The 23571-nt window shown below is 51.9% G+C and overlaps 1 protein-coding gene across 5 annotated transcripts; it reads right to left on the bottom strand.

Annotated features, from left to right (window-relative positions):
- Positions 1-901: 901 nt before the first annotated feature.
- ETV4 (ETS variant transcription factor 4) lies at positions 902-19378 on the bottom strand. 5 transcript variants are annotated; one of them, XM_032163777.2, is made up of 12 exons: positions 19222-19378; positions 18304-18397; positions 18017-18064; positions 9483-9536; positions 6904-7030; positions 6227-6388; positions 5710-5975; positions 3161-3235; positions 2938-3006; positions 2558-2730; positions 2189-2290; positions 902-1797 (listed from the first exon to the last, which is right to left on the bottom strand). In XM_032163777.2, exons 2-12 carry the CDS (start codon positions 18338-18340, stop codon positions 1573-1575), a joined length of 1338 nt encoding a protein of 445 aa, XP_032019668.1. In that variant the 5' UTR covers positions 18341-18397; positions 19222-19378; the 3' UTR covers positions 902-1572. The 5 variants fall into 5 exon arrangements, with proteins under 5 accessions (XP_032019668.1, XP_032019669.1, XP_058301411.1 ...); XM_032163778.2 differs by lacking the exon at positions 19222-19378 and adding an exon at positions 18903-18941; XM_058445428.1 differs by lacking the exon at positions 19222-19378 and adding an exon at positions 18588-18698 and having other exon boundaries at positions 3176-3235.
- Positions 19379-23571: the final 4193 nt, after the last annotated feature.

Here is a 23571-nt window from a genome sequence, read left to right on the forward strand (position 1 = left end):
ACGTGAGACATGAACAGAGTTGGGCTGGTCCAACCTCAGCACAGCTGCAGTTTCTATTTAACAGGAGAGCACCGGTTTTTACCTGAGCATGTCTCCTGGGCAGCGGTTTACATAGGAGCTGGCTCTAGAACCACCCATTCTGCCCCTCCCACCTGTTGTCACATCTCGGTCATACTTTCTCCGTAGGTGTCACCATGTTGTCCGCTTTGCCATTTTTACCTACCCCCAAAAAACTCAGCCTCAGGACTCTGATCTCTCCCAAATTTGGGCAAGGAGAATCTAGGTGTTTCCCACTCCCCCAAAGATCTAATCTCCACTGGCCAGAATCCAGGGCCTGCTCTAGCCTCTCTCTGTACCATCTGGCCTGGGGGCTTTTCTCCTTTGCCCCATTCTCCAGACAAACACTTGTCCCCAACCCCAGCAAAAGTAGCAACCTAGAGCTGAGGTAGGATGGAGGACATGCAATTGCGGTCTACGTGGGGCAGCAGGGTCATGGGAACAACTGGGATCACAGAAACCAAAGACCAAAACCCTGTCTGAGGGAGTCCCAGTAGGGGGAGAAACTTGCCACTCAGTAGCCCACCTGACCCGCCCGCAGGGGCAGGGAGACTGCTGCCGGAAGCAGGCCCAAAGTGCACAAGGGGCGCCTGTCCAGGTTATCAAGTACCCACTGTCCATTATTTCTGTATCCTCACACAGTAATGCTGGGAAGGGGGAAGGGCAGGTATCATTAAGCCCATTTTTCAGAAGAGAAACAGGTGAACTGCCTTTTTTCAAATCCACATGGGGATTTAAGCGTCAGGGCCTGGCCCCAAACCAATCAGCTCTGCTTTAAGGCCAGAGCTCTTTCTACCCCCAGGTCTGTTCCCACATGGCAGCAAAGAGGACACAGGAGAACTAATGGGAGAAGTGGGGCCTTTATTAAGGTCTGGCAGATGTAGTGGAGGTGGAAGTGGAAACCCAGGCCTGGGCCTAGGAAAGGGCAGAAGAAAGGCAAAGGGTCCCTTGGAGCAGGAACCCATCCCTCTCTGCTTCTACCCAGCACCCCCCATCCCAGGTTCCTTTCTTCAACCTCCCCCTGCCTCTGGGTACACAGAGCACCAAGAACTGACAAACCAGGACCCTCCAGGGCCACAGCATGGGGCAGAGTCCAGGCTTCTGTCTCCCCACAGTGGGAGATCTGGGGAGCTCGGTGAACCTCCTCACCCTCCTGCCAGTATAAAGTTGGGAAGCGCCTTCTCTGTCCCCCAGAACAGAACAAACTCTTGTTCTCTGTGGTTGTGGAAAAGGTGTGGGGGCTTGGACCTAGGAAGCAGCTGAGCTGAATTCCTCCAGGGCCCAGGTGAAACCCCCAGGGGAGTTTTTGAGACTCTAGACTTGTCATTTCTCCACTTTTCCTTCCCAATGACTCCGGTGAGCAGCTCAGAGTCTGGGCTAGGGCAACTGGTAGGACAGTGGGGATCTGCCCCAGAGACATCTGTGGGTTTCAGATGAAGGTTTCCCCAACACCAGATTCATTTATATGTACACAGGGCAGCACCCACCTGCGGCAGAGGGAACAGCCGCTGGGGGCTAGTAAGAGTAGCCACCCTTGGGGCCAAACGGCTGGGCAGGGCCAGCCAGCTCTGGGAGGTAGGCGGGGCTCTCGTCCAAGTGGGACAAAGGGACTGTGTCCTCCTCACTGACAGGCCGGTCAAACTCAGCCTTGAGAGCTGGACGCTGATTGTCTGGGAAGGCCAAAGAGAAGAGGGCCTCGGGCTCGCACACAAACTTGTACACGTAACGCTCACCAGCCACCTATGGGGAGAGAGAAGGTCTGGTCAGCCTGGCTAGCCGCCCAGCCTTTGTATGGGGTAAGGTGGGGGAGTGGGGAATGCGGCCCTTCTACCAGTACAGGCAGATGCTCGGGGCGTTTCTCTCCTATGCTGGTTCCCCTGAGAAGCTGACTCTCCCTTCACAGTTCTTATTCCTTTTTCATCCCAACTTCTCCTTGCTTGGGCTTCTCAGTTACAGTGTTGCACTTTTTTGGGAGAGGAGAACCTTGGGATTCTCCACAATTTCTTGTCTCTGACTGACTCATTATCTGATCCGACAAAGTTGCTGAGAATTGCTCTGCTGACCCTCTCCCCAATCAGCTTCTCACAGCCACTGCCCCCCACCACCTTGTCCCAAGACCCACAGCCCCCACCTTCTGCATGATGCCTTTCTCATAATAGTATCGGAGCGAGCGGCTCAGCTTGTCGTAATTCATGGCTGGCCGGTTCTTCTGGATGCCCCAGAGCCTGGCGACCTGGGGACAAAACAGTTTTGGGGTAGAGATGCTACCTTGGCAGAGGAAAAAGTGGGGGTAAGGTCAGAAAGAGCACTTGAGATTCTTGGTGCAAAGTGCTAAGCTAGCCCTGCAACAAAGCATCAGTCCACAAACTTAGGCTTGGCAAGAATTCAGGTTAGGTAAAGCAAGAATCATGGTGGAGGCACGTGCCACCATTTCCCAGGTTCTCCCACCTCTGAGCCGTAAACTTTGGAAAGGAGGGCTGGGGACATCCGAGAGGCCCACCTCTTCAGGCTCAATGAGCTTGAACTCCATTCCCCGGCCCGTCCAGGCAATGAAATGGGCATTTGTTGGGTCATCCAGCAGGGCCACCAGAAATTGCCACAGCTGCAGGGCACCCCGGCGCTGGTAGGGTGGCCCCTCTCGAAATGCACCGACCCCTTCCTGCTTGATGTCTCCTGGGGAACACGAAAATAGGAGGTGTGGAGTTTGTGTCTTTTGGTCCCCCAAGCAACCGCCTCCCACCCCAGGGATTTCTTGAAGGGGTCTCCCCAGGTACTTTTCTATGGGTCCCACCCTCTTGCAACAATGAAACGTGATGTGACTCCTGCAGGGACACAGCGTGATAAGACCTTGACCCTCCCTTGAACAGTCACTTCTCTGACCTTCAAATTTCTCAGGGACAACGCAGACATCATCTGGGAATGGTCGCAGAGGTTTCTCATAGCCATAGCCTTGTGGAGGAAGTTGGGGGTTGCTCAGATCTGAGGGTTCACCGATGAGACCCCAGAGAATCCAGAGGGACTCCTGGCCAGGGAGACCCTCCCCCATGGCAGCGCTCCCTCCCCCAACATGGAGGGCTTGGCAGGGGAAGGGGGGCTGCCTTACCCATGGCCCCATCACCTGGAGAGGGCCCAGAGAAGCCCTCTGTGTGGAGGTACATTGATGCGCACCCGGTGACGTCTGTGGGGGAAGAAAGGGTGATGTGAGAGGTGGCTTGGGGTGGAGCTGGAGGGCAGGGGAAAAGGAAGTCCTATCCACATTCAAGAAGTTCTTCCTTCCAGCCTGCTTCCTGGTGACTGTTCTTTGCCCAGATTGCCTGCCAACCACAAAATCCCAGGGAAAGTTCACCCAGAGGGAGTGTGACACTGGAACCCCTCCTCAACTTTAGGGCTGGGGCTGAGGCCATGGAAGGCAGCAGCGGGGGCTGGGCAAACTGTTCTGCAGGGCCCAAGCTGCCAGGGAGCAGCTGTTTCCTGCGAGTTCAGGGGGAGGAGGGAGGGTGAGATGAACGTCCGGGGAAAGGGTTCGGTGTCCGTGCCTAAGACTCCCTCAGAATGGACAAAAATGTCCGGTCAGCAGGTCAGGTTCCCAGCCCTGTGCACGTGTTGTGTGTGTGTGTGTGTGTGTGTGTGTGACAGAAACTGAGAGCGTGCGCCTGCATGCACCTGGGGAAGAGGCAGTGAGCACTGGGCCTTGTTTTTTCAGGTCTAACAGAGCACATTCCACTTCATTTCATTCCATTCCATAGGATAGGAACCTCCCCACTCCACATCGGGGAGGCAGCTGTGTGAAGCCACCCGTTCAAGTTCCAACCCCTTCCCGCCCTCCCCTCACTCCACTCCCACCTATGAATGAGAAGATGGTGAAACATGACACCTCCGGGAGGAGGCGGGAGGGTGGGCTCATTCATGCCTCCATTTTGTGAATGAAATTCCTGACTCCATTCAGGAGTAGCTGGGGGGAGGGGCAGGAGTTCAAGGGCATGTAACACAATCCCCTCCGGTCTACAGCCTTTGAAGGTCAGCAGCAAGAGTGCCTCCCTCCTCCTCTCCCCAGCTCACTGCCAAGCCTGGCTCAGGCTTATGCCCTGGATTTGAGGACAGGAGCACCATCCGGTTCTCAGTTGGACAGCCTGGGGGGGTTGTGGTTCATCCCCCTGCCCTTGAACGGTTGTGGGCACCACAAAAAGGGAAATTCTAAAGTTCTAGCTAGCTCTGGGCCTACTCTAATAAACTCAGATCTAGGGCTACTAATGTAACAAAAGCCAGGAGGAAAGAAGAAAAGGCAGGGTTTTCTGGACCCTTCCTGGGACTGGCCCTCCTTCGGCCCTTGGGGCTTTGAACTATAGCTATTTATGAACATAGGTGAGTGCATCTCACTCCAGTCAACAGCCAGGTGGAACTAGAATTTAAAGCCCCTACTTCCAGTGACCAGCCTCTGGCCAGGGCATACATCAACCGGGAGGCTCAAACAGGATGTGTAAACCACATATTAACCTGTGCTTCTACCAGCCTGATCAACATGGTGAAACCCCATCTCTACTAAAAATACAAAAATTAGCTGGGCATGGTGATGTGCACCTGTAACCCCAGCTACTCGGGAGGCTGAGGCATGACAATCGCTTGAACCCAGTGGCACTCCAGCCTGGGCGACAGAGCAAGACTCCGTCTCAAACCAAACCAAACCAAACAAAACAACAACAAAACCCTGCCCTCCTATTGAGAACTAGCAAGAACCATGAGCCTGGCTAGTTTCAAATTCCTGTTTCTCTTCATTCAAATCCCTTTGTATTTTTAAGCCTCTGTGGGGACAGGGACCAGACACATCCTATTCATCTTTGTATTTCCCAACTCTGCACACTCATGTTTCTGTCACAGTAGTTTGGTCTTAATAGGTAATTAAAACCTCAAACACCTGTTAAATAGAAATAAATGCCTTAACTTTCCTATTAAGTCACAAGCTACCCGAGGGCAGGATCTACATTCCCCTTTATTTTAGTTTTGTTTTACTTTTTTATAAATAGACACGGGGTCTCACTTTGTTGCCTAAGCTGGCATTGAACTAATTCCTGGGCTCAAGCCATCCTCCTGCCATGGCCTCCTAAAGTGCTGCGATTACAGATGACTCACCATGCCCCGGGGGCCCTCCTTATCTTTTAATCTGAATATAGGTTTGCTCATTGAAAAGTAACAATTTGTCCGGGTGAGGTGGCTCATGCCTATAATCACAGCACTTTGGGAGGCCGAGGCGATGGATCATATGAAGTCAGGAGTTCGAGACCATCCTGGCCAACAGGGCGAAACCCCATCTCTACTAAAAATACAAAAATTAGCCAGGCATGGTGGCTGGTGCCTGTAATCCCAGGTATTCCAGAGGCTGAGGCACGAGAATCGCTTGAACCCAGTAGGCGGAAGTTGCAGTGAGCAGAGATCGTGCCACTGCACTCTAGCCTGGGCCAGAACAGGACCCCGTCTCAAAAAAAAAAAGAAAAAGAAAAATAACAATTCTTTTGAAATTATGAAGAAAAAAGGTGGGTGGGTGGGTTGGATATATGAAATGGTAAACAGCAGTGTAAAAAAATTCGGGAGACATTCTGGGTTTAACTGAACTCTTCACTTGATCACATGCCACCCTGCCCCACCCCAGTCTCTTACCTGAGTCGTAGGCGAAGTCTGTCTGTTCCTGTTTGATCACCACCCCCGCCCCTGGGTACCTGTGCCTGTTGACCCCACCCTGGTCCACGGCTGGCTGGCCCGCCTGTTCATACAGGGGATCATGGTATTCTTGCTTAAAGCTCTGCTGGGGGTAGGGTGGGCAGGGCTCCGACAGCTGGTGTTGGTAGGGGGCTGGGAGGGGTTCCCGGCCCCCTCCCTGAGATGTGAAGGAGTGGCAAATGTCCAGGGGCTGCTGGAAGACGGAGCTGGATGTGGTTGGATGGAGAAGGAAGAGAAGAGAACTTTAAATTAATCCTTCCTCGAGCCTGTTACTCCTAGGCTTTTAGAGTGGGCTCTGGAATGGGTGGTAGGGGGGTTGGGGTGTCAGTATTTCTCCCTCTCTATTCCGCCGCCCCCCGCCTCTACCACCCCACAGCTCAAGTCTTTATGGAGAACACTCAGGAATTGAAGAGAAAACACCTGGGCCCACGAGCAGTGGGTTTCCCTGTCTCCTTACCTATGTTCCCCGAGGTACCCATGGCCAGGGTGGGGCTGGGAGGTGCCAGAGGATCTCAGGAAATTCCGTTGCTCTGCCCGGGGAAAGGGCTGTAGGGGCGACTGTCCAAGGGCACCAGGGGCAGGGGACTTGATGGCGATTTGTCTGGGGGGGTCATAGGCACTGGAGTTGAGAAGGAGACAGGGGTGAGGGGGCGGAGAAGCTGGCAAGCATCTTTGAACCCTTCATTCCTAGGAAAGCGAGGTCACAGGGATTACAGGAAAAGGAAGGATAGAGGGGGCTGAGAAGGGAACGGCAGGAACCACAGATTCAGCCCTAGCCAATTCTTTTCTTTTTTCAGAGACAGTCTCCCTCTGTTGCCCAGGCTGGTCTTGAACCCCTGGGATTCATACAGGGGGGATTCGTTGCTCAGAGCAATGGTTTAGGTGGGACAGTGGGCCTCTCGGTGGAAACAGAATCTGCTCTGGCCTCAGTATGTATTCCTGAGGCCCTCTGCTGCGTTTTCCATCTGACTAATTAGAGGAAATCCTTAGCTGTATTGCTTCCTTACAGGAGCTAGAAAATCCTTTCTGTTGTCTAACTTGCCTCTCAGCTGCTACCTCTGCTCATGGGTGCCCCCTGCCTCCCTCCTCAGGAACCCTTCTCCTACCCTTCACCAGGTCCAGGCTGGGGCTCACCTGGAGTAAAGGCACTGCTCGCCATGGTGGTAGGGGAGTGGCGGCTTCCTGCTGCAGGACAGGGCCGGGTCTGTGCGGGGACTCTGGGGCTCCTTCTTGATCCTGGTGGTGGGGCTGTGGAAAGCTACTGTGGGGGTAGAGGGGGCAGAGCAAGGCCAGAGCCTGTCACACAAGAGGCAGGCAGGGCTTCTGATACCTTCTGAGCTTTGAGGACCAGCTGGGTGACTGGTACAGCCTCCTTCCCCCTCTGGGTATCAATTTTCTGAGATCCGTAGTGAGACAGGAACATTTTGGCTATTTACATTATGTCTAGTTTATACATCAGACTAGTGTCTGATTATTAACCAAATAAACCATCTAAAGTTCAACATTTAGGTTGGGCACGGTAGCTCACACCTGTAATCCCAGCACTTTGGGAGGCAGGAGTCCAAGACCAGCCTGGCCAACATGGTGAAACCCCGTCTCTACTAAAAATATAAAAAAAAATTAGCCGGGCATGGTGGCGGATGCCCGTAGTCCCAGCTACTCAGGAGGCTGGGGCAAGGGAATTGCTTGAACCTGGGAGGCGGAGACTGCAGTGAGCCGAGATCATGCCACTGCACTCCAGCCTGGGTGACAGAGCAAGACTCCGTCTCAAAAAGAAACAAGAAACAAAAACATGTAATGCAACCCCAGGCCCCAGAAAACACTTTCAAGGAGTGAGCACCTCCAACCTAGGGCCTGTAGTTTTCCTGAGTGCCCTGGAAAATTCCAAGGGAGCAACATGTTTTCTTATTTGAGGATATAAAGAATCTTTCTTGGCTGGGCGCGGTGGCTCACGCCTGTAATCTCAGCACTTTCGGAGGCCGAGGCAGGCGGATCACCTGAAGTCAGAAGTTCGAGACCAGCCTGACCAACATAGAGAAACCCCATCTCTACTAAAATACAAAAAAATTAGCCGGGCGTGGTGGCACATCTCTATAATCCCAGCTACTTGGGAGGCTGAGGCAGGAGAATCGCTTGAACCTGGGAGGCAGAGGTTGCAGTGAGCCGAGATCACGCCATTGCACTCCAGCCTGGGCAACAAGAGTGAAAGAAACTCTGTCTCTAAATAAACAAATAAAATAATCTTTCTTTTTCTGGTTGAGGTTGAATATTGGCCCACTTGAATGTCAGCTGACTAACATTATACACATGCTCCTACTATCTGTGAAGAACGTTGGCCTTTCCTGTGGCCCCTGCAGGGTTCCCAAACTCTGGCCATGAGGCTGAGCAGCAAAGAGTTGGTTCCAAGCCAGTGTGAGTGAGATTCAGTTTTAACCGCACTTCAGTCAAATGCCCTGTTTGTAACCAACTATTCTCTGCTGTTTTTGATTCTTTGTGCCCCATTCTGTTTCACTGGTGAAGAAAGTTGACAGCAAAGTATCTGACATTAAAGCAGGGTTTCTTTGTTTTTTGGTTTTTGTTTTTTTGAGATGGAGCCTCGCTCTGTCGCCCAGGCTGGAGTGCAGTGGCTCAATCTTGCCTCACTGCAACCTCCGCCTCCCAGGTTCAAGCGATTCTCATGCCTCAGCCTCCTGAGTAGCTGGGATTACAGGTACACGCCACCATGCCCAGCTAATTTTTGTATTTTCGTAAAGACAGAATTTCATCATGCTGGCCAGGTTGGTCTCAAACTCCTGACCTCATGTGATCCACGCGCCTCGGCCTCCCAAAGTGCTGGGATTACAGGCGTGAGCCACCACACCCAGCCTAAAGCAGGGTTTCTCAACAGTGGCACTACTGACATGTGGGCCAGATAGTGTTTTATTAATATATTGTAAGGAGCTGTCCTGAGCATCATAGGATGCTTTTAGCAGTATCCCTGACCTCTCTATCCACTAGACACCAGTAGCACCCCACCCTCAATTGTGACAACCAAAAATGTCTACAGATATTACCAAATGTCTCTTGGGAGGTAAAATTGTCCCCAGTTTATGAAGGTGACTTAGAATACTAGAACTGGGGCCGGGCGCAGTGGCTCACGCCTGTAATCCCAACACTTTGGGAGGCCAAGGTGGGCGGATCACAAGGTCAGGAGTTCGAGACCATCCTGGCCAACATGGTGAAACCCCACCTCTACTAAAAATACAAAAATTAGCTGGGTGTGGTGGTGCATGCCTGTAATCCCAGCTACTCCTGAGGCTGAGGCAGGAGAATCGCTTAAACCCGGGAAGTGGAGGTTGCAGTGAGCCGAGATCGTGCCACTGCACTCCTCCAGCCTGGGTGACAGAGCAAGACTCTGTCTTGGGGGGAAAAACAAACAAACAAACAAAAACACTAGAACTGGACTCTGCTGAACTGGCCCAGGCCCCTCACTTCAGATATAAGGCAACGAAGAACCAGAGGGATAGCGTCTGCTCTAAGATCACGCAGCAAGAACATGGCAAGCCCCAGATTTCAACCAAGGTTTTCATTCCAGTTATTGCCTTGGTCTTTGAGATCGAACCCCACTGTTTTTTTAGGAGAGAACAAGCTGTTCTCCTGTGATTCTCTATCCTATGATTCACTTCCTGCCATCCTCCACTCCCTATACCCTCTCCCCAGGGACCTCTACTCACGGTTTTCTGAATGGAAATCAGGAACAAACTGCTCATCACTGTCTGGTACCTGAGCTGCAGAGAGAGGTAAGAGGTGAGTTTGGGGCGGAGCCCTGGTTGTCCCCTGGGAGGCTCCATTATTGCAGCTCTGCAGATTAGCAACAGCCAAGAAAGGATCAACAGCCTTTAGACCAGGGGTGTCCACATTGTAAGAATTGTCTTGGGCCACACATAAAATACACAAATACACTAACACTAACAATAGCTGATGAACTTAAAAGAAAATCACAAACAAATCTCCTAATGTTTTAAGAAATTTTACAAGGAATTTATGTTGGGCCTGGGCCACATTCAAAGCTACCCTGGGCTGAAAGTGGCCCGCAGGCCCACGGGTTGGACAAGCTTGCTTGAGACTAAATGGCTGCTCCACCCTAGGTCCTAGTGTCCTCCACCTCAGGGCTCCACTAAGACCCAGGAGGGAAGACTGTTCTCAGAACCTGTCTGAGCAGATTCCAGTCTTTCTTTTTCTAGATGCTTTGTCTTTATTTCCTCCATTTTTCTGAAGTGAAACAGCCTCACCCCTCAGAGTTTACAAAACTCCCTTAAAGCTCACAGCAGTCATATCTAGGATGGGCAGGCATTACAAGCAGTGGGATCCTGTGGATTTAAAATCACACAGGAGGCGGCCGGGCGTGGTGGCTCACGCCTGTAATCCCAACACTTTGGGAGGTCAAGGCGGGTGGATCACCTGAGGTCAGGAGTTCGAGACCAGCCTGGCCAACATGACGAAACCCCATCTTTACTAAAAATACAAAACTTAGCTGGTCGTGGTGGCAGGAGCCTATAATCCCAGCTACTCAGGAGGCTGAGACAGAAGACTCGCTTGAACCTGGGAGGCAGAGGTTGCAGTGAGCTGAGATAGCGCCACTGCACTCCAGCCTGGGCAACAAGAGTGAAACTCCATCTCAAAAGAAAAATAAAATTAGATAATAAATAAAATCACACAGGGGGTGGCTGGGCACAGTGGTTCATGCCTGTAATCCCAGCACTTTGGGAGGCTGAGGCGGGAGGATCACTTGAGGTCAGGAGTTTGAGACCAGCCCCCAACAAGGTGAAACTCCCATCTCTACTAAAAAATTAGCCAGGCGTGGTGGTGGGCACCTGTAATCCCAGCTACTCGGAAGGCTGAGGCAGGAGAATTGCTTGAACCCAGGAGAAGGAGGTTGCAGTGAGCTGAGATCATGCCACTGCACTCCAGCCTGGGTGACAAAGTGAGACTCTGTCCAAAAAAATGAAAAATAAAGGCCGGGCATGGTGGCTCATGCCTGTAATCCCAGCACTTTGGGAGGCCGAGGTGGGCGGATCATGAGGTCAGGAGTTTGAGACCAGCCTGACCAGCATGGTGAAATCCTGTCTCTACTAAAAATACAAAAATTAGGCCGGGCGCGGTGGCTCACGCCTGTAATCCCAGCACTTTGGGAGGCCGAGGCAGGCGGATCACCAGGTCAGGAGATCGAGACCATCCTGGCTAACACAGTGAAACCCTGTCTTTACTAAAAATACAAAAAAAATTAGCGGGTGTGGTGGCGGGTGCCTGTAGTCCCAGCTACTCCTGAGGCAGGAGTATGCCTGAGGCAGGAGAATGGCATGAACCCGGGAGGCGGAGCTTGCAGTGAGCCAAGATCACGCCACTGCACTCCAGCCTGGGTGACAGAGCAAGACTCCATCTCAAAAAAAAAAAAAAAAATAGCTGGACGTTGTGGCACGCCTGTAATCCCAGCTACTCCTAAGGCTGACAGGAGAATAACTTGAACCTGGGAAGTGGAGGTTGCAGTGAGCTGAGATTGCACCACTGCAATCCAGCCTGGCGACAGAGCAAGACTCCATCTCAAAAATAAATAAATAAAATAAAATTAAAAAGGAGGATGACAGTGGGAGAGCAGGAGGCTGGTGACTGGGACCGTTGCAGAAAGCAAAGGACACTGGCTGAGTACATAGGTGCCTCATCCCTTTAATGTGCAGCTAAGGAGGGGAGGGATTCCCAAGGTTGGTGATCTGAAGAGCTCTCCCAGGATGCCAGGATGGGTGGAGCTGGGTTTGGGAATAGGCAGGAAAACTGAAATACAGCAGCAGCTCATCCATGGCTTCTAACCTGAACATAAAACTCCGATTTCTACTTCTTATTCTGGCCTCCCCAGAGCGGGGCTTCTCAGGTGGTTATACAGCTAAGTATCTCCCTTGATCCCAGAGTCTTTGCCCACTTTTGCCCCTCTCTCAAAAATAAATGGATCACAGCAGGAAGTGTAGACACCAAGGAGAACTTCCTGATATATTATTCCAGGAAGAGAGTGGTTCTAGGGTGATGCAGTGGAACCTGTAGCCCGAGGAGGCTAGACTCTCCTTCCCTGGAGACTGCTCTCAGATTGGACAATGGGGAAACTGATTGATAAAATGCCCAGAGGTCAAAATGGCTGGTGAGGGGTATATGATGGCTAGAAAAAACCTCCACACCCCCGGCCTATGCAAATACACATCCCATCTCTTTTGCTTCTCTCTAGGCTAAGCCTCCATCATTTCTTACTTGGATTGCACCCACAGCCTCTTACCAGGATACCCTCCTTTCATTCTTACCTCCTATAGTCCCTTGCTCTCCACTTAGCTGTCACAGTGATCTTTTTACAACAGAAATCGAATCATTTCTCTCTGTTATTTAAAGCATGAAATCCAAATGCTTGCCCTTGGCCTCCAAGGCTCTGCATGACTTGGCCTTGCCTACCTCTCTGACCTGCCTCTCCTTGCCTATGAATCTGCGGCACTCTGGTCTCCTTTCTAGCCCTCAAACCTGCTGAGCTTGTTCCTTCTTCTCCAGATGCTTTCTTGCCTTTTTCTTTTTTTCCTGGCCATCAGAGTCTCAGCTCACTTTGACATCTCTGGAGAGGCCTTCTCTGACCACCCCTAAACCAAAGTGGTTCCTCCTGGCTCTCTATTGCATCTCTGTTTTGTTTTCTCCCTGGCACATATTGCCACCTGAACATATTAATTTATGTTTACCTGTTTGTTGTCTATCTACACCAGGAAGTTAAGCTCTGTGAGGGCAAGAGCTTTATCTTTCTTGTCATCTGATGCCCCAGCACCCAGCACAGGGTTACAGTAGATGCTCAGTGCTGTTATTTCTTGACTACATGAATAAACATGCAATAATCGTTTGTCCTCAGGCTGGCAGGAGTCAGCACTGTGGGCCTGAGGGCATGCACTGAAGAGATCCTGACCATACTAGCCCTTCCCTGCAGGCTCCCCCTCTCCACACACAAGGCAACATTAGAGGCAGGTCCTCTCCAGGAAAGCACATCTCACAAGGGATACTTTAGGTTGTGATATGTTGCTTGGCAAGAATACTCTTCAACAATTTGCTTTAAATATCAGAGGTGCCAAGTGTTTATAAACATGGGCTTATATTAATAGATAGTTTATTTCTTGACAGAAGCATTAGGGAGAAGGAGTTTAAGAATCGGGAGCCACCAGCAGCTAAACGAGAATTTAGGACAAGTCAACATAATAATACTTTGGTCTGAAGTGACCAAAGAAATCAATGAGACATGAAATCCGCTGGCAAGAACAAACAGAAACACACAGCCAGCACACATCTTTTCAGGAGCACAAAAACAGCAAAAAGACAACCATTCCCAAACTGGCCTGATTCAAGAGTCACCAGGGCATTGTTAAAAACACGATTACAGCCAGGTGTGGTGGCTCATGCCTGTAATCCCAGCACTTTGGGAGGCTGAGGCAGGCAGACGATCTGAGGTCTGGAGTTCTACACCAGCCTTGCCAACGTGGCGAAACCCCATCTCTACTAAAAATACAAAAATTAGCCCAGTAAGGTGGTGGGCGCCTGTAATCCCAGCTACTCTGGAGACTGAGACAGGAGAATCGCTTGAAGCCAGGAGGTGGAGGTTGCAGCAAGCCAAGATCGCACCAATGCACTCCAGCCTGGGCAACAGAGTGAGACCCTGTCTCAAATAATAATAATAATAATAATAATAAAATAAAAACACAATTCCCAGTCCCCTCCTCCGGAGAGTCCCATTCCATAGGACTAGGGTGGGGCCCAGGCATCTGCATTTTAAAATTTATTATAAGGAAGTCTCCTCTGTCACTCAGGCTTGAGTGCAGTGGCATAATCAGAGCTCACTGCAGCCTCGAACTCCTGGGCTCAGGTAATCCTTTCACTTCAGCCACCACAACCTTAAAAATAGGCACATTTGGATAGAGGGTAAGAGGCCAAATCTGTCCATCTGCCCAGGGATGCAAAGCCAGGCTCATCCCCACTGTGCCCTCTGGTCCATTCAGAGGCAACATCCCCCAAGGTGGCAGGAAGCCGGGTGGTGGGAGCAGAGTGACAAACATTTCCCTCCCTCCTGCTAGGCAAGAAAGGTCCCAAGGGAAACAGTGGTGCAGAACTCAGGGGTGGCTGATGCACTCCAGCCCCACCCCTGGGGCCTCATTAACTGCTACTTTCCACTGAGGTAATGGGCTGGGGGTATCTCCTGCTGGCGTCACTGGTGCTGGAGAGCAGAGAACCCTCAGCATCATCTTGTCTTTCTTCCTGCCTCGGGCCTGACAGTTTAAGCAGGGACCCCTCTGGCCCAGCAGTCCAGGAGGAGGCTTCCTCCAGCACACAGACCACACCCCAAAAGAGGTGGCACCATCCTCTTCCCAGAGCCAGAAGAAATCTGTCCTAGCTCAGCCCCTCCCCCAAACACTGGCCTTCTCCCAAAGGGGTAGGCCAGGGCCCTCAGTCATCCAGAGACTGTCAACAGGATAGAAATAGGAACACTGAGCCTTGCGTTCCTGGAGAGCAGAAGAATTTTTAATTACCATGTTTGGTCTTAAGTGTACACCACTCTCTTTATTTATTTGTTAACTTGGCTGAGTCTTGGCTGCCAAGCCATTGTGCCAGGGTCTGTCCCCAGCTCCATCCCGGTAGTAAGATGGAATTTATCTTTCTGGGGAAGAGGCAGATGATTAAGGAGGGGGTGGGAAAAGTGCCAAGACAGCATAATGCCCAGAGAGAAAGAATTTTAGGGACTCTCCGTTCAAAATGGGGGTCAGTAAAAAAAGAGGAGGGGCTTGGGGGTCTCCCAAGCTGGATTCTGGAAGAATTGAGAGGTTAAAACAGAGACACACTGAAGCCCACCATAGGTTAGCCACTCACACTATATATGCTCGGTCACCCTCTTCCCAGGATCCAGTCATAGGGTGAAGGGGGTAGAGGTATTCTCTCCAGAGCTTCTGCTCCATTGTGTCACCGCTGTCCCTTACCCTGCCCCCACCCTGGCAGCCTCTGTACTGGAAGGAACCAGTTCACTAGTTGTGGAGGGGACATATTTGTCCCCAGGAGTCTTCAGGAAGGGGAAGAGACAGAAAGATGGAGAAGGAGGCATTGTAGCTGGGAAAGATTAGGGAGGGGATTAACCTCATCCTTCCCCACAGACATGCCGAGGCACCAGTGTACATGCACTCGGACACATATTCAGGGACGCACACACCCTAATTCCTTTTACTTCACTCTTGCGGCAGCACGACAGCACAGGGTGAAATGTGCCCTCCATGCACGCCCTCCACACATGGGGTCTTTTTTTTTAACCTACAAATATGATTGGGACATCCAAAGGGCAAACGGACTGGAGCCCTTGGAGGAGGGTTGGGGAGCAGTGATTCCTGTGAAAAGGGGAGCGCAGATCGATCCCTTCGAGAATCTGATAAAAGCTATGGGTCATTCTCTTCCTAAAAAAATCCACACACCTTTATGTATGGTGCACTTCCAGCAATTTTACACATAGTATCAGAGAGATCAAGGATCCCAGCAACCTACCCACAGGGCTTCTGGGAATCCACAGACCCCAGCCTCACACAAAGGGGTCATGGCCTAGAGTCAATGGCCCTTACTACCAAATAGACAACAAAGTCATTTTCCCCCAGGGTTCAGGGCTCCTGACAAGCCTGGAAAGGAACCTTCGACAAGAAACCAGCATATCTTTTACCATAGCCAGACATATATTGGGCTCAGCCTGCCTGAGCCTGGGTTTCCCTGTAGCAGCCTGATTCTTTCCCCAACATCTCAACAGACCCCAGGCACCCCCAAATCAGACACGCCCTCCTAGCCTCACATCATTACCCCCTGTGTACAAAAACCCAACCCCAAGGATACGTGAGCTGCCTCCATAAAGCCGCACTCACACTCACCCTTCAACGCCCGGACACAGGACACTGAACCTGCAAGCACATCGGAATCTCCCTACACCTGCCCGGCTCCAACCTGTGCCTCCTCCAAATGCTAAGTCTTCACAGACCCACCCACACTACCAGGACCCCCTTGCTGCTGCTCTCTAAATTGGGGCTTTGGAAAAAACCAAACTGAGAGAGGGAGGTTGGGCTGTGGTCCCCATTCTTCCTAATGCGTCCCACCACTGGCAAGTTTCCAAAGAAGCTAGTCCCTCCCTGCCACCCCAAAGCTCCCCATGGGTTGCCGGGGTCACTGACCTGGTGGGAAGAGACAGGAGAGGAGGCTGGGGTGGTGTTGGGATGGTGCAGGGGGACAGGGCCCCGGCAGCTGCATCTGTCTCCGCAGAGAAAGTGAGAAGGAGCGATCGGCCTCAGCATCCCCCCCTCAGGCCTGGCCATCCATCGCCAGCTGGGAACCTGAGCTGCTCCCTCAGAAGGAAGGAGAGGGAACCAAGGAGATCCCAGCGCCCACCCCCCTCACCTCCGCCTTGCAGTCCCCACCCCCACCTCCCCACCCACTGGATTTAAATGTACAGGGCAGCAGCATGTAACTAACTAACACACACACACACACACACTCTCTCTCTCTCTCTCACACACACACGCTTGCTGTCACACTGACACTGACACAGACAGACGTTCGTACCCTCTCCAGACCCCTGGCCAAGGGGTGGGACTTCCAAGATAGAGAGATGAGAGCATTTTCCTCCCCCTCCCATCTCAAACCCAGGCACAGATGGATCAGCTGCTGCCAAAATGCCAACCTCAGCCCACCCCTAGCTCACAGCCCTAGGAGCTGCCCACTGTGGGGACTCTCAGCTGATAGGCAAGGAAAGAAGCCCGGTGAGCCAGAGAGAAATCAGGCGCTGGGAAAGGAAGTCTTTGAGAGCCCATGGAAACTGACACCTCTGCGTTCTTCAGCTCTAGCCCAGCTCCGGAACCTCAGGAGGAGGATGGGGAGACGGGGCAAAGCTCTGCCTGTAAATTGGAGCTGGGCAAGCAGGACTTGCAGGGTCGGGGATGATGCACACAATACCCTCAGAACCTCCAGATCCCTCCAGCACGCACACAGCCATTCAGCCATTAATTCCACAAAATGTCTTGAGTGCTTGCTCTATGCTAAATAGTCATTCTGTCAACATATATATTTTTAGACTATCATAGTGGGCAAGACAGACCTAGTCTAATTCCAAGGATCTAGACAGGGGTCATTTTCTTTTTACTCCAAGCTTCTACGGAGAGTTCCAGGGTAGTTGGATTTGAGCTTTAAAAAAATTAGATACCCAAGGTGGAGGGATGAGGAGATCCTAAGGAAAATACCTCAAAAAGATCTCAAAAAAGGAGTTCCTAGTGTTTTGGCTTCTTCATTTTCATAGCGTTAAAATAAACCCTAAGATGGGGGTAGTTAACCCTTCCCTCTCAGAGACTGTCTAAACCACCATTTTCCCTCCCACCTGCAGCCCCACCAGCGACACCCTCAGGCCCCACCAAAATGCACTGAAGAATCCAACCAGGAAACCTCTTGAACACACCGCTTCCCCATCAGGCCCAGCCACGGACCCCACCCCAGCCAGCTCACAGCTAACTCCCCAGCACACAGGAAGGGGGAGATTTGCCTGGAGAAAGAGGTATTCAAGCGGGATGGAGGAGGGAGGAACACTTGCTATTAGAATTACAATCAAGGCTATTTGGGGAGGGAGCCTTGGGCTCTCTGTGCCAAAGGACTGCCGAAAAGAATTATTTAAACTTTTGTTGTTCTTTTGGCTTGGACAGTAAATTTGTTTGGTGCTGGGGGTTGGGAAGAGGAGAAACCCAGGGGATAAGAATCAATGCTTGAGCAACTCCGGAGGATAGGTGACAAATTAATTGCTCCCCCCCCCCCCTCCCCACCCACCAACAACACCCCAACACGCACCTTGGCCTGGCAGCTTCTGCAAAACAAACTTTGCAAATGAAAATTTCAACGAGGAAAATGGGCCTGGGGCCAAGTTCCATTCAAATAAGCAAATACCCCACACAATGGTCTGATTCATCCTCAAGCCTAGTTACACAAGCCTGGCTCAGGGTAGAGAAAATAAATATCAATATAAGTGTCCACCCTGGGTGCTGGGGTGAGTAGAATGGCAAGGGACCTGGGGAGAGGGCCTTGGAGAACTCCTTGAGGCAGGGAAGGGAGAGGAGAAGTGTAGGGCTTAGGGTGGAATACCAGGGGCTTCGGAGTGTTCCCCTGTCCAGCCTCCCAAAATAGAAAAGGTCACAAAACTACTCACCTTCAGCGAGCCACGTCTCCTGGAAGTGACTTAGATCCTGGAAGAGATCTGAGGGGTAAATAGTGGAATTGGAGGTGAGGTGGAGGGAACGGTAAGAGAGAAGGGTCCCTAGCAAGCCCCGGTGACTCGCCTGCCTTGGGAGTAGGGACCAAGAAGAATGACCAGAATCCCTTGGAGGGCGAGTTTTTTGGGGAAACAGGCGGGGGTTCCAGAATCGGCCCAGTGTGTGTGTGTGTGTGTGTGTGTGTGGCGGAGGAGGGTCGCGGTTTGTCTCTCTTGCTCTTTACCTTCAGAGTCGAGGGGCGGCAGGGAGCCCGGGTCCATGAGCTTCCCCTGCGGGACGATCAGCGCTTCGCGCAAGCTCCCATTTCCAGACGATTTCTGCGAGAAGCGGGGAGAATGCCCCCGAGTCACCCTGAGGCGCTTAGTCTGGGGGACGAGGTTGGGGTCCTCGGGTGACTCAGGGGCGGGGCAGCCCAGGACTCTGCTGGGACCGCGGGGAGGGGGGCTGTGGTGAGAGTAGGGGCTGGGTGCGGGGCGGGGCGGGCGTGGAGGCCGGCGCGGCGCTCACGCTGCTGAAGGTGTAGGGCACTTGCTGGTCCAAGTATCCGGCTTTCATCCTCCGCTCCATCCGGCCGCTCCCTCCGGCCGCACGGCCGGGGCCCCAAGTGGGGGCCGAGACCTGGTGGGGGAGGGGGCTGCGTTCGCATACCGTCCAGGGAAGGCTGCGATGGGGGCGGGGAGGGGTGGCGGGAGGGGGCAGTCCCAAGGCTCTGGGTCCGACTGCGAAACTTCTCCGACTCACTGGGGCGATGGGGAGGTTTCCGCCTGCCAGGCCGAGCGCTACCACCACTCCCCTCCCGCCAAAGGCCAAAGGAGGTCCCACCTGCTCCCAGGAGCCGGGCTCGCCGTTTCTGCTTTCTGCAGCCCTGCTCTACCCGGGCTCGGTTACATAAGACGTGTGTGTGTGTGTGTGTGTGTGTGTGTGTGTGTGTGTGTACGCGCGCGCGCGCGCGGAGGAGCAGGCGAGGCGCACACCATCGCATGCCCGCAACTCCCGCGCCCCCTCCAATCCTGAATCCCAGAGCCTCCCACCCCCGCCCTGGAATCTGCGGAGGCGGGTGGTGAGAGTGAGTGTGGTGTGCGTTGGAGGCGAGGCGGGGAATCACAGACACTCTCCCTCCCTTTCCCTCCCGCAGCCTCACCTGAGGCCGGGGCGTCTGGGCTGGAGCCGCGGGGGGGTCCCAAGCATGCCCTGGGGCCCGCACCGAGGGCCGCGGGGCTAGGCCGGAGTGAGGCGGCCCCGGCCCCGGGTCCCCAGCGCACCGACTTGCTTTTCGGGCGCCGCAGACAGTTGTGAGCCCGGGGGAGCAGCTGATTGGTGCATTTCCTTTGCTCGGCCTCGACTCTCCCCGCCCAACGCCACACCGCCCCCCGTTTCCCTTTGTTTCATTGACTTTTGTGAATGGAACCCCAGGGCTGGGCACGCCCGCCAATCCGGAGAGTCGTCCGGCCTGGCCGGGGGGCGGAGTTTCCCAGCCACGGTGGCCAATCAGAATGTAGGGGTTGGCTCCCGGCTTCATTCACTGCTCCGGCTCCCATTCATAAAAAAATAAAACTCGCGGCCGGAGTTCATTCATAAAGAACCGAGAGAAAAAGAGAGAAGCCGAGGACCCCGCGGCTTCTCCACCGTCCCCGCCACGGTCTTGGGTCTGATGCGCCGCGAGCTCCTCCGACTGGCGTCTGCACACGTCTCTGCATCTGCGTGTACGTGGGAGTATGAACATGTCTGTGCGCCCAGGAGGGAGGCGACCGGGCTTGTGTGCCCAGAGGAACAATAATAACTAGCATTTATGAAGGGCTCCGCTTCCACGTGCTCATTTCGTTCCCATAACCCGGCGAAATGGATCGTTTGTATCTTACAGATATTAAAAATGAAAGCTCAGAGAGGGATGGTAACTCGCCTGAAGTCACTCAGCTAGTCAGCACCTCTGGGGTTTACAGCCTCAAATTCCTCACACTCTCCTGTACACCCCTCTGAAGCCATGGTTAAATGACTTAAGCTATGTGACAACTGATACACAGTAGGTGATCAATAAATGTAAACTGGTACAGAATCCAGGCTTTTCCTCAAGGGTCTGTTCTCTGCAGAGCTGTTTTGTGACCCACTTTCTACTGATTGCAGCAGAAACCAGAAGCCCCAGGGTAGATGATTTCTGAAAGTGTAGCTCTCTCTCAGCCATCTTCCCTCTTATCTGAGAGCCAGCAAAAGGAGGAAAAGCCCCAAAGGATCTGATGATCTGGAGGCAGGATGGGTTTCAGTTTTAGCTAAGAAGCTGGTCATAGTCCATTCACCACTTCCTTCAATAAACATTTATCATGTCAGATACAGTGCTGGGTTCCAGGCAAGCGGCTATGTCCAAGACAGACATCTGAGGGGAGCTGGGGTGCTTGGGCCGTGGCCATGGGGGCACAAAGGACATGAATCCTCAAAGGCCTTTTTGCTAAGACAGTTCTCTGTGTCTCCAGCCTATGCACTCCTTTGAGGACAGCCTGATTTTGCATCCTGCCTGTTTGTGATAAACACAATAGAATGTTCAAATGCCAGGCCAGCAGGAGTGACTTCCCAAATTCATCTAACCTAACAGCCGTCACTTTACAGATGAGGCAGTGGAGTTTCAGAGAAGGAAATGACACATGTAAGCTCTTTGGGCCTGACTGGCCAGAAGTGAGGCGAAAACATAAAATTGCTATTTAGTGTTCATAAGGGCTCATTCCATGAGATCTGCTTGGGCAAATGAAAATAAACTTCCCTTTCTATAGGTGCTGTAATATTCTATAAGGCTCATGTCTATTGTCCCTCTCCTCCAGGAAGCCTTCCATGATAGCCTGAATCAGTTCCTTTAGCCACATACAACATAATCTCGACTATATCTCTGGTGTGGATGTTTTTCATCCTGCCTCATGGTATAGACATCCTTATCTATGGAGAGCTCTCCAGAGCTCATTTGCCTCTGTAAGTCCTCCACAGCCTGTTAGCATGCTTACGAGGGTGGCATGAAATGCTTGTGTAGTGAATAGGTCCAATAAAGACCAAATTAATTGAGCTTAGCAGGAACCCTGCCCAAGGAAGGAGAAACAAGCCCAAGCAAATCCCAGCTTTGGGCTGGATGGAACCAGTTTAGAGACAAGTGTGAGTTCTGGCCAAGAGAAGTGGAGAGGAGGAGAGGAGGACAGAGGGTTCTTCCTGGAAGGCAGCTTTGATGTGGTCTCCATGACAACGAAGAAGAGTCCAGTAGGTCTTTAAATTGGTACTGGGCACTTCAGTAGGATGGGGCCTCTCTAGGGATGCCAGTGCTCCTCTGGTTCTGAGTTTTTTTTGTTTTTGTTTTTGACACAGAGTTTCACTCTTGTTGCCCAGACTGGAGTGCAAAGGCGCAATCTCGGCTCACTGCAACCTCCGCCTCCCGGGTTCAAGCGGTTCTCCTGTCTCAGCCTCCCGAGTAGCTGGGATTACAGGTGCCCGCTACCATGCCTGGCTAATTTTTTGTATTTTTAGTAGAGACAGGGTTTCACAATGTTGGTCAGGCTGGTCTCGAACTCCTGACCTCAGGTGATCCACTTGGCTGGGATTACAGGCATAAGCCACCAAGCCCAGCTTTTTTTTTTTTTTTTTTTTTGAGAGACAGGAGGGTCTCCCTCTGTCACCCAGGTTGGAGTACAGTGGTTCCATCATAGCTTACCATTTTACAAGTTTACATAACATTACATTACATTACATTACATTACATTACATTACATTACATTACATTACATTACATTGCATTACCATTTTACAAATGAGGAAACAGAGCCCTCACAAACACACATCTACCCCAAGGCCCCCCACAACAGACTGAGGACACCCCAAACAGACTCACAGGCATGCAGACACTTTGAAGGACCACACAACAGGCCAGATGGAAGCTACACCTGAGCCAGAGATACACAGGAACACTCTTGGATGCAGGACGCTCACAGTCCCCTCCTGGACACACAGCTTCATGGACACATGCAGTGTACTCCCTGACACCCTCCAACACATCTTTGGTGGGGGTTGCACAGGTAAATGCTTCTTTCCCGGCTACGTAGATTGGGGGCTGAGCTCTGACCTGTTTCCCAGGAGCCTAAGTTATAAAATGTAAATGTGAGGCTTTGATATGCAAATGTTCATATAAAGGCAGGCTGTGGCTTGCTCAGGAGGCTGGAAGATCAGAGCACTGTGATGAGTAGGGAGAGGAAGCTATGGATTCACCTGGATCAGACATCAAGGTGGCTCAGGAGCCATCAGAGAAGCAGGCTTTCCCCAGGGCAGGTTTTAAAGAATGAGCGGCATAGGGCTGGATTTGGTTCTCTGGGTTGGGTTAGCTGGGGACATCCTGTGGGTGACCTATGCCATGTGACTGTGAGAGAAGGATGGAAGTATCCTCAAGGCCTAGCTTCCTCATGGTCTGGAAGAGCTGAGTTCCAGAACCTTAAAGGGTGGAATCCAGTGGGGTAACCTTGGGAGACAGCTCTGCAAGGTCAGATGGACGAGATAAATAGGGTCAAGTAATGTCCTATGTCCCTTTAGTGTCTCCCAGACTGGAGACACTAGAGGAATGAACCAGACAGAGGGGTCAGGTGGTGGGGATGAAAGGGGGGAGCCTGGGGTCCTCCCCATGGGCTGGTAGGTCAGGATGACCAAAACATGCCACTCTTTGACTTCCTTTTGTCTTGTGTCACTGTCCCCCTTTCACATTGCTTCCTCTAAACTACAGGTCTTCTGAATGATGGGTACATGGATATGTACCCCTGAAATTAACTGCCTGCACCAAGATGCCTGGTGCACATTTGTCTTTTTCTTATTTATTTATTATTTTAATGTTGTATAACTATGCAGATTTTTTTTGTGGAGGAGGCGCAGGGACAAGTTGTCACTATGTCACCCAGGCTGGAGTGCAGTGGAACGATCATGTCTCATTTGCTGCAGCCTCGACCTCTTGGGCTCAAGCGATTCTCCCTCCTCAGCCTCCTGAGTAGGTAGGCCTACAGGTGCTCGCCACCACGACTGGCTAATTTTTAAATTTTTTGTAGAGATGGGGTCCCACTATGTTGCCCAGGATTGTCTCAAACTCCTAGGCTCAAATGATTTTCCAGCCTTGGCCTCCCAAAGTACTGGGATTATAGGCATGACCTGTTATACCCAGCCTGGTTTTTAGATGTCTTTACAAATATCTTGTCGATATATATTACCTTCAACATGGTTGGAAAGGCACCACTTTTGGAGGATGTGCTGGGGAGGGAGGTAAAACAACTACTTCCCTTGTTCCTCTCCATCTTTTACTTAGCCTGAGATCTCTCTTGAGACTCCAAAGAAATGGGGCTCTCCTTTAGCCTGCTAGCTGGGAGTATATTGGGCTAAAGAGGAAGCGCACAGATAAAGCTGATGTCTTGCTCAATTCCTAGGGGCACCCTGTGGAGGAGGAGAGCAGTCTCCATATAAAAGTTCTAAAGATGAGGGCTCTTTTTCCCTT

Source organism: Hylobates moloch, unplaced genomic scaffold, assembly GCF_009828535.3.
Source record: "Hylobates moloch isolate HMO894 unplaced genomic scaffold, HMol_V3 SCAFFOLD_10, whole genome shotgun sequence".
In the NCBI taxonomy this organism is placed as follows: domain Eukaryota; kingdom Metazoa; phylum Chordata; class Mammalia; order Primates; family Hylobatidae; genus Hylobates; species Hylobates moloch.